This window comes from Myxine glutinosa, chromosome 11 (assembly GCF_964187855.1).
Source record: "Myxine glutinosa chromosome 11, kmMyxGlut1.1, whole genome shotgun sequence".
NCBI classification, from domain to species: Eukaryota; Metazoa; Chordata; class Myxini; order Myxiniformes; family Myxinidae; genus Myxine; species Myxine glutinosa.
The window spans coordinates 1,238,162-1,249,726 of record NC_136271.1 but is presented as its reverse complement, the minus strand read 5'-3'; the positions used below and the strand labels follow the sequence as shown (position 1 = coordinate 1,249,726).

General features: G+C 42.4%; 1 protein-coding gene across 5 annotated transcripts in view; it reads right to left on the bottom strand.

The window, feature by feature from the left end:
* Positions 1 to 217: 217 nt before the first annotated feature.
* Positions 218 to 11,565, bottom strand: part of LOC137436347 (coiled-coil domain-containing protein 85C) — a 189,302-nt gene continuing 177,954 nt past the window's right edge. For 2 of the 5 annotated variants that reach the window (XM_068130042.2, XM_068130045.2), the window contains one exon: positions 218 to 3,064. In XM_068130042.2, the coding sequence (XP_067986143.2) occupies positions 2,975 to 3,064 (90 nt within the window). In that variant the 3' untranslated portion in view covers positions 218 to 2,974. The remainder of the gene's footprint in view (positions 3,065 to 11,565) is intronic. The other 3 variants (XM_068130039.2, XM_068130040.2, XM_068130043.2) reach the window with 2 other exon arrangements.

The following is an 11,565-nucleotide window of genomic DNA, read 5'->3' as shown; positions in this document are numbered from 1 at the left end:
TAAAGGAGAGGAATACATACATGCAAGTCACGACATGAAAATATGTCAATGTACTTTAACATAAATTACAAGAACATTTGGAGACAGTGGACAAATGAACACAGTATTTGGCATTTTAACCGAGGATTCCTGCATCATGTGCGCAGTTGGGAAGACCAAACAGGTCGACTTTTCATACTTATCGAAAATAAAAAGGCAAGACGAAGAAAACAATCGATTCACAAGTAACTTCTTTTTAATTCAGGCACGATATATGTACATATCTGGGACGAAGTGAGCACATTATACCGCATGTCACGATGATAGTCATAAACCCATTGAACACTATTAATCTGCACTTTTAAACAACCAGAGCGAGAAGAGAACACATGAAACAACAAGCAGAAGGAGGTAGAAAACAAAATAAACAAAAAAAAACAACCCGAAAAATACCATTAAAAAAAACAACCTTGATGCATTTTAATGGGAAAAAACATTTGCATACTTGCCAACCATCCAGGTACCCTGAATTAGTCTAGAATATTGGCTTCAGGTCCAGATATTCCAGGATGTGTGAGAAAAATCCCGGGCCAGCCGGGATCACACCATCGCATACATGGGGCAGTGCGTGAGGGAGGGTGTGCGGTGCAAGGCTGGGCACCATCCACCAAGAGGATCGGGGCAGTGTGAAAGGGAGGATGTGTGGTGCAAGGCTGGGTGCCATCCGCCAGGAGGATCGGGGCAGTGTGAAAGGGAGGGTGTGTGGTGCAAGGCTGGGCACCATATCCGTCAGGAGGATCGGGCAGTGTGAAAGGGAGGGTGTGCGGTGCAAGGCTGGGCACCATCCGCCAGGAGGATCGGGCAGTGTGAAAGGGAGGGTGTGCGGTGCAAGGCTGGGCACCATCCGCCAGGAGGACAGGGCAGTGGGAGAGGGAGGGTGTGCGGTGCAAGGCTGGGCACCATCCGCCAGGAGGATCGGGCAGTGTGAAAGGGAGGGTGTGTGGTGCAAGGCTGGGTGCCATCCGCCAGCAGGATGGCACACGCCCAACATCAACTGAATCCTTGCTCACATACATATGTGTACTGGTATTAGGTAGAGTTAGAGTGCTGTAAGGCACCCTAATGACCCACAAGTGGCTTCACATCGTCATTGCTGGCCACAAAAATTACAGCTACAATAGAAACAAGAACAATAAATGAAATGTATTGTATCGATTCGACATGTGCAGGTATTGCAAAAGGTTGTGTCCAGGGAAAGTGAATAAAATCAAGGGAAAATTAGCACTTGGTCTAGGCAATGGACGACTTGCGGTTGGCAATCTGCATTTGAACTTCCCAGTTTCTATATCTGAATGCTGAAAAACTGTTGCTAACAAACAGTGCGAACAGAATACGTTCTGAAAGCAGTGGATCATATATGGCTTTTTGGAGTGAGTAAATTAATTTGCTCGGAGAAGCCAGGCACACCAATAAATCTCCAATTGTAGCAGTAGTTAAGAAACATATCAAATGTGTAAAAAATAATAATCACAGCATATTGGTTTAGCTGTTGCTCGTAGTTTTGCACCAATCACAGCAGGGCACCGAATGGCATCCAATGATGGGACTTTTAGAGGTATTGAGGGCAAATATTCACCGCATTCTTCTTATTGCAGTAGCATCAAGCATCTCCAATTCATACTTTGTAGTCTGAGACAAGCCCCACAGCTGGCAAAATGGTGGTTCACTTGGTCGGCAAAGAACTGGGTCGTTAAAACACTGGGTGAAAAGTTCAAAAACCTGGGCACTTGTCCAACATTCCTCCATCAGCTACTTTGTCACGCAATGTCATGCCAAGAATGTGACGCCAAGTGTGGCGGACTGGGAAATTGCACAGCTGCACCTTTATCTATGAGGTTGGGCCACTTAGTTTTCCCATATGAACCCATGGCCAATGATGTTGGGAACGATTCCAGGTTCAAATCCCACATACGCAGTTAATTTGTACACAATGTCCTTGTAATTCATGTGAAAGTACACAGATTCCTCCTGATGTCCTTTTCTTGCATGTGATTTATGTACAAGCTCCATCATGAGCATATCACTGTAAAATGAAAAAAAAAAAAAAAAAAAATTCAAACTTGAATGGCAGAATTTAAAGCCAGCTTCAGATAATTAAATACAATGTGCATGTGAAGCCAACAAATGCAAAAAGTCACCTGATTAATTTTAAAAATAAATAACTAATACACACGCAACGTGTGCGTCAGAACATCAAGTAGTCCATAGATTTGGAGAACACAGGACTATTCCATTTGACGAGCAATATTGCATACATGTGGATATCATTTCATTTAAGGTATTTGCAAAAACAAGTTTGGTTTCTTTTCTTTTTAAACGGTTAATAAAATGACAAGTTTTAAACTCGTTTACACTCCTCAAGGTAAGGATCATTGAGACGCTCCAAACTTTGAGTTTCCTCGACTTCTCAACAGGTTGTTCCATCGTTCGTTGTATGGAGGCGCAATGAAGATCGTGAATGAAACGGATCTGGGCCAGAGACGTGCAAATCACCTCGATGAAAACTATTGTCAAGTTCAAAAAGAAGATGGCTGTCACATTCATTCTGACCAGGATTATTGAAAAATAGTCACAGCCCGAATGCTGTGTAAACATGTCCAATATTAATGGTTTTCACAGTTCAATATATTCTGGAAAGGCCAACTTCATCTGGTTGTCCAATATGTGGGAATGCGCAGCAATCGTGCACACCTACACCATCCACACACACCAGCAAGTCCATACCCTGCAGCCTCTACCCAAGGCGACCTCGTGCAGGAACGCAACCTGAAATCTGGACATTCATGTGAGGGCCACCACATTTAGCTGAGGCCCCCCACAGGGCCACCACATTTAGCTGGCTGCATCAGTTCCCGTCACTGGTTTTACCATTTCTGCCTCATCCTCGTCGTTGTCCTCCTCCTCTTCCTCTTGCCCCACCCCCTCCTGTGTCTCATCAGATGGCTCCTTTTTGTTGGCTGCCGGTAGGGGCACCACAAAGGGCGGCTGTGGGAGCGCTTGTATCGCTGAGTTTTCGCCACACTACCTGCGTGCAGAGGGTCAGGCGGCTGCTATGAGACACAGGGCATGGTGTTCACATGATACAATAATGTGCTATGGACTTGGCTCGTCAAAAACATTCACAGCAGATGGCACAATTTGCACAACTATGTAACTTAGAAAAAAAAAAATGTAAAGGAGAAAAGGAAGGAAAGGATTAGGTTGCTAGTAGAGAGTAGTATTTATGACAAACAAAGGGATAGCATCACATATGTAATATGTAAATGCGGGGGATTTCATTGAATTCCCTATGCTGATGGTCGCAGCAGCGACACACTGACCCATTTCCAGTCCTTGTGGCTGTCTGAATTTGGAGGATCTGTTATCATAATATTCTATGTTTTACCTTGCAAAACATAATTTCCCTATGAGGCTTTAACTTGCCAACTTTGTACAATTTCTCTTCGAGGCAGCAGTCTATGTCCTTGAGTTCCTTTGTCCTAGGGGAAAGTATATTAAGCCAAATGCGGGATGGTGCTGGCCGTGGTGTTGGTGCAGGCTGTGCATGATTGTAATTACTGTGATGTCATCAATGCTGGTGTTACTGTCCAACACGCCACTTCAGCATCTTCCATGCATGTATTATTTTTATCTATTAATAAATCTCTTGTACACTGTCCGAGTTCAACCAGGTGCTTATAAAACCCATGACAGATGGCGACGAGGATGGGATCCAGCCCGGAAGGGAGAGGGACTGGGTCGTTTCTCGATGGCAGCAGGGTTTCCTGGTGCCCACTAAATGGTGAGACCTTTCTCGGTAGAATGGTAACTTCTGCTGCCATTGAGTGAAGGATCCTGTCTTGGCTTTATCTCCGGCGCGGATTCGAATGAAAATTAAAGGGGAACGGACAAGTGGCTTGGGGCTTGAGCACTTGTGAGTGTTTCCAGGGGGCTCGAATAGCCAGCCTGGACAGTCGGACGCGCTGTGAGTTTCAAAGAAGCAGCCTTGAAGGAAAGTCTGGACACTCGCATGAGTGGTGGTCCGGCAGGAGTGTCACAGTTGGATGCATTGTGAGTGTCTCCTTAAGGGACAAGGTGGTACCTGTACACTCGGACGCCCGCTACACTCTGCCTTGAGGACCTGAACGACGGCAACACTCTATGGGTATTGCTGTCCACCCGTCAGTGGAGGAAGCCAGATAAGGGCGCCTCCTTTAAACTAACGGGTTGCGAAAAAAGGGAAGAATACCATTAAGATGGGTAATGGACAAGGAACATCTGGTGAAAGGAGAAGAAAAATGATCCCCAAATCTAAGGTACACTGGGAGCCATTCGGCTGGTGGGCTGAGAAATTTCTCCGTCGAAAGGACAATAGGTAGGTATGACAGGGGATTCAGTCGGATCAGGCACTCAGAATTAAACATGAGGTAGGTTTTGGATATTTTGGAAACATGATGTTCCTGAGAGACGGGAATGGGTGAGTAGTCACAAGCGAAGACACGTGCTACACAAAGGAGATCCCTCCCCATGAAGTCCCCACAAATTGATGGTGCCCTGAGGAAACTGTGGTTTGCCTACCTGACGTGGGGCACAGATGGATCTGTGCCGGGTAAAATAATTGCTCGAGACACTACAGCAATCGCTCGGAGGGAGCGGAGCGCGGGGTCAAGTGGAGACTCAGAAATACGTCATTTAGTTTGCGTGGTTGGAATTAAAATTTGAATTGTTGGCATACGAAGCGATAGAGGTACGTATTTAATATCGATCAAGTGTTCGCACAAAGGTACGGCATCGGCATGGGGAGCCGGGGGAGGTACACTCTGGCGAGAGAGTATTTGACGTTTTCTTTAAGTAACCAGATTAAAAGCGATGATTCCTTTACGAACCATGATTGTGGTAATAAAATATGAAGCCCAATGGCTCCGAGACCAGGGGTTTGGTCATGGAGAGCCCATCGAGGCACCAGAAAATCGTGGCCCGGTGGTTGTGTGGGGCGTGTTTCCTTATTCTCGTTTTGATAGCAATGCAAGTAGAGATCAGGCAGCATGTTTGGGAAGCGTGAAGCTGTGATCAAACGCTTTGATCGTGTCGTGACATGATGGTGTTCAGTGTCATTCACTCTGTGTCCGTCTGTGAATGTGACTGAGTCGGTGGTGTCACTATGTTGGCATCCAATGCGAGAGTTCCCAGAAGGTAATTCAGAAGTGGTGAACGCATAATCATACGCTACGAACCTAAATAGTGGAGACGAGTGTACGCAAGCACGGGAACCTGGAGAGTACGAATGTGTGAAGATGAAGACGGCGCGCACCTGGACGGCTCTTTCGGATGTGCGCGGTTGGGCAGTTTTGGGGAGTTGTGGTCTGCGGCACGGGGAGATAGCAACAACATACTTCATTGCGTGTTCCGTTCTCTTTACGAGCCTAATGGGTGTCGTTACAGGGAGCAGGGAAAACACGGACTACTTATTCACGCATGCGCACATAGAGGCGAAATTGTAAGGTACGGAGGATGCACTTTCTCTCATCAGTGTTACCTCGCAACAGGATTGGTGATTGTGGGCGGAGCTGTGTTTGCTGATTGCGGCTTCAGTGTGTCGCAGGTGATTTTGACTACCAGCTCTGATGTGGATTGTGATGTGATACGGATGTGTCATATTTTTGCATTAAAAATGATTATTGAGACGTTCAAATATGATGGTGCAGTAATGCAAGTAGCTCTCTACTGAGTGCCGTTCTAGTTCTTCATACAATCGTCACAATAAATGTTTCATTCTTAATACAATCGTCACAATAAAATGTTTCATTCTTTATACAATCGTCACAATAAAATGTCTTAAATGTCAAATAAACCCCTGCCTGGTTCGCCATATCGCTCAATGGTGAAGAATCACTTAAAAAATTGTCCTAATTTGATCCGGATCTTCACCAAAATCTAATCATTTCGTCCTTGTCACATAATCTACATCTCTGCCAAATTTCGTCCGAATCTGTCCACAACATTGAGATATTTTGTTCACAAATGGACAGACAGGCAGGGGTGAAAGCATAACCTCCATCCACCTTGGGTGGCAGAGGTAATGACACATGTTATTGTGACTACGTCTAAAGAATGAAAAGATTTATTGTGACTACGTCTAAAGAATGAGAAGTTTTATTGTGACTACGTATAAAGAATGAAATGTTTTATTGCGACTACGTATAAAGAATGAAACATCTTATTGTGACTACGTCTAAAGAATGAAACATCTTATTGTGACGACGTATAAAGAATGAAACATCTTATTGTGACTACGTCGAAAGAATGAAACATCTTATTGTGACTACGTCTAAAGAATGAAACATCTTATTGTGACTACATCTAAAGAATGAAACATCTTATTGTGACTATGCCTAAACTAAAGAATGAAACATCTTATTGTGACTATGTCTAAAGAATGAAATGTCTTATTGTGCCTACGTCTAAAGAATGAAACACCTTATTGTGACTACGTCTAAAGAATGAAACATCATATTGTGACTACGTCTAAAGAATGAAACATCTTATTGTGACACATCGAAAGAATGAAACATCTTATTGTGACTACGTCTAAAGAATGAAACACCTTATTGTAACTACGTCTAAAGAATGAAACTTTTTATTGTGACTATGTCTAAAGAATGAAACTTTCCAACTATATAGAGAATACAGCTCAAATGGAAAAGTCCCTGGGAAGAAAGTCTTTTGGACTGTGTATAAGAACATTACAATACACCTTTCTGTCTCGCAAAAACCAAAATTACTCTTTTAGTTACAGCACACAAAATGACATTTTTAAAATTAAAGACTTAAAATAAACGTATTTAAAGTGTACGTGCACATAACCTCTAAAATAAGAACGAAAAAGTATCTCTCGGCAATTTCCCGTCTGTGTTTATTTCACATTTGTGAATTACATGTCGATGCACATGTGAAATGGAATTTGTTTATTAATTCTGGACTTGAAAACGATTCAGCCTTGAAAACTCGTGCGAAAAAACAAAAAAAGTTTTCTTTATTAAAGATTTCATGATTATATTTCCTATAGGCCTACACTATAAATATTGTATTCCATCGCTAGTTTAGATTATTACGTTGAACATTTGTCGAAGTATGGCACTGTATTTTTAATTACATATTTGGAAAAGAGTGAACTTGCCTTAAACTCTGTATATACACCCCGGGAATATGAAAAAATATAATTACACTACAGTTTTACTCCTGATTTCAGTATTCAGTCACTGTACTCTCACTAAGTAATAATAGAAATAACCAATTTATAGTAAGGAACCCTATGCTACTTCCTCTCCACGGCTCCCCTCCACCCTTCTCTCGCCTGAGACGAGTCCGACCAGTCACATTCAAAACGACTATTAGAATACATTCCGCTGATTTTCTCAAATATTGCTGAAACGGAGTCCAAAACCATCGATAAAAATGAAATCAGATGGTGAATTAGAGTCAAGATAAAGCCATGAGGGAGTCTCAATGGACTTTATGTTACAGGCCTTCATTTCATTTAAAATGCATTTTATTCTATAAGTATAAACGGTAACTTTCATCCAATTTACTTCCCGTTTTTTGCAACCGAGTCTAAAACCATCTAAGCGACTATGAAAAATGAAATCAGATATGGAATTATAGTTTAAATAAAACTGTGAGAGGGTGAGAGAGCGCGATCCTAACGAAAGAGGTCTCAAAGCTATGCGGAGCAAACAAAATGGTGGAGATTTGTTTTTGTAGCCCCTCCCAGAAGGGGTATAGCCACTCCCTCAACAGGTGTAGCCACTCCCACGGATAGACATGCACACAGACTCGCCTTAGCAGAATATTATATAGATATATGACATTTAAAACACAAACAAATAAATCATTCGACGAATGCAGTTTGAATTGCGCGATTGCGAGGAAATCAGAAAAATGGCGCCTTCGACTGGAAGCATCGTCCACTGGAAGGAACAAAACTGACGTTTCACCGACCTCTCCAAGCCTCGTCCACCATAACAAAACAGACCGTTCCTGGTTCAGAAATGTCCTTCCTGAACTGCATTCGTCAAACCTCTCCGAAACCCTCGTCCACCGTAACAGAACGGACCATTCCCAAACCTCTCCGAAACTTTTGTCCACCATAACAAAAGAGAACATTCCTGACATCTCCAAAATCCTCGTCCACCATAACAAAATGGACCATTCCAGGACCTCTCTGAAACCTTCATCTAACATGCCAAAACGGACCTTTCCTGTACCTCACCGAAACCTTCATCCAATATTCCAAAACAGACCGTTCCTGGATCTCTACGAAATCCTTGTCTACCATAACAAAACAGACCATTCCCGGTCCTCTCTGAAATTCTCGTCCACCGTAACAAAACGGACTGTTCCTGGGCCTCTCCGAAACCCTCGTCCACCGTAATAAAACATACCGTTCCTGGACCTCTCCAAAATCCTTCTCTACCATAACAAAACGGACCATTGCCGGTCCTCTCCGATATGCTCGTCCACCGTAACAAAACGGACCGTTCCTGGGCTGCGTTTCTTCGTAATGTTTCGCCAAGTTTGAAGAAGACAAAGAAGAATGATCAGAAGCAGACTTTCTCCATTACGTTTTTCAGAGTTTCAATAAAAAGTTTCTCGTTGAGTTTGAAGAACATCTGGGTGATGTGTTGCCAAAAACGCAGGGAATAATAAATTTTTTTTTTAATGTTGATGTTTTGGAAATATCATTGCTAGTAGTTTCTCCGTCATGCTTTGAAGAAGAAAAAGAATAAGCGCTAATACCTTGTTCATGCTGTTTCTCCATAGTCTGTTTACAATCACAATAATGAAATTCGGACAAATGGGAATAAAGTTGAAGCATTTTGCAACTTGAAAAAATCACCCTATCCTATGGAGGTGTGAATGAAGAAGAATGTGCAGAATGAAGAAGAATGTGCAGAATGAAGAAGAATGTGCAGAATGAAGAAGAATGTGCAGAATGAAGAAGAATGTGCACAGGAAGCCTTGCTTGCATAAATACACTTAGTTATAAGAATTGCTAATGTTGTGAAATTTTTCAGATTTCACTCCAGATTTCGATACTTAAGTGTATGGGATTCCAATCCACAAAAAATCCAAATCCAGATTTGCTTTAATTAATTGCTTTAATTAGTCCATGAGAGTAGATTGTGTTTTTTGTTATGAGTACCCTGTTAATAATCTTCAAAAAGGGTGTTTTAACACACCCAAACACCCAGTTTTCATTCATGAAATCTCTTGGAGGTCGAGAAGTATGCATGCAAAGTTCAGGGCGGCTAGGTTTCATGGTGTTTGGAGTTATGGAGAACGAACACACACACACACACACACACACACACACACACACACACACCGCTAACACTGGAACTGATAGATTGAGACGGGGCTTTGTGAATAGACGTGGCTCCGATGAAGCACGGGAAACTCTGGATGCCAGAAGTGAAGGTATGAAGGGGGATAGGAGTGGCAGGGCTGGGGCTTAGGTCCCCATGGGGATATGGAGACAGGGAATGACACGTAATGTGCAGAGCGCTGTGATAGGCAGGTTGTGGCGGCGCTGCGAGGCAGACCAGGTACGTTCTGCAAGATATATTCCATACATGAGGCATCATGGGGGAGTAAACGTAAGGGTGAACGGGTCAGGAAACAAACGTAGAAATTTGGCCTATGTTGACCTCAAAAATAGTTGGTGGTTGGTTTCATTAAGCTAACATGCAAATCCTGTTCAAATTTCAAGTCAATCAGATGAAAATTTAGGATTTTAGAAATCTGGCCTATGTTGTTGACCTTTTGACATAAAAAAATATAGCATTTTGTCGGATCACAAACTCTACCATTTGGTGAAGTTTCGTGAAGATTGGTTTAAAATTGTGACCTGTAGGCAAGTATAAGTGAGCGGACAGACAAACACACAAACACACAAACCGGAGTGATCAACATACTATGCCATCGTTTTTTTTTGCCAAGTGACAAACGCAACGACCAATGTACTTGAAAAATCTTCGATTTTGCAAGTAACAAACAAACAGACGGGTGAAAACATAACCTCCATCCACCTTTGGTGGTGGAGGTAGAAATACCAAACTTCCAAAAACCCAGGCCCAGATGGAATTCCAAATTTATGGCTAAACCAAATTGATGTTCTTCACAATACTATGCCAGGACATTTAACAAACTGATCCAAGAGGAAAAGGGAGTGGATGAGTGACTCATAGAAGGGAACATCTTTCTCATCCCAAAATCGGAGGAAACCCAACGTCCCCACAAATGCAGACCGATAACATGTCTACCAACATACAAACTGCTGAGAGGAATCATCACAGAAACGATGTATCATCATCTAACACAGCAAGGAGGTTTAGAGGTAGAACAAAAGGGATGTAAGAGAGGTTGTTATGGAACAATTGATCACCTAATACTGAACAAGGACACACTTTAAAATTGCAAAATGTGAAGAACTAAATTGTCCACCGCCTGGATAGACGATAAGAAAGCTTTGGACATTGTCCCACATTCATGGATGATAAAATACAGGTAAATATACAAAATCAATCCCCAAATAATCAAACTGATTGAGAAAGCAATGGAGCTCTGGAATACCACATGGATATTACAGCACTCAGAAGGGAATATCGGAATACCAGAAGTGAAGATACGGCGTGGATTCTTCCAGACCAGACATTCTTTCTCCCCTTCTCTTTTGTCTGATTCTGGGCCACTAAGTAACCTAATCAATGAACAAGGATACGGATACACCCAAACAACCAATAGAAGAACATCCAAAGAAATAGGAAAGGTCACACATCTACCACACATGGATGATTTAAAGCTCTTCTCACCAAATGACCAAAAATGACAGAACAACTAAAACTAGTAAAAAGGTTTTCCGAGAACATTCAAATGGAATTTGTACTAGACAGGTGCGCCAAGTGCACATTTGTACAAGGTAAATCAACAAAAACAGCCAACATAAAAATTGACCTTGAAACAACAATACAGCAGTTAGAAAATGAAGCATCATACAAATACCTCAGAGTAGAAGAGGGCCACCAAATATGTCACAAACAAATGCGCAAAACAATCACCAAAGAATACCTACATAGAGCAAAGCTGATCCTGAAAACATATCTCTTCCCAAGAATACCAACGTAGAACGTAGCTGATCCTGAAAACATACCTCTCCCCATGAAATAAAATCAAAGCCATAAACCAGGTCGCAGTACCAGTGTTCCAATATAGCTGCGGAATAATAAACTGGGCCCAATCATAAATCAACAAGTTAGACATCAAAACAAGAAAACTCCTTAACATCCACAAATGTTTTACAAAAACCAGTGCATCCCGAGAATGTACCTGCCGAGACAAGAGGGAGGGAGCGGTCTGATGGAACTCATCCAGGTGCACAGAGAGACGAGTGCAGAACGAGCTGAGTATGTGAAATGTTCAACAGACTATCGGATGTAATTTGCAAACAAACATGAACACAATAAACCTGAAAAAGTGTCCCTAACTCAC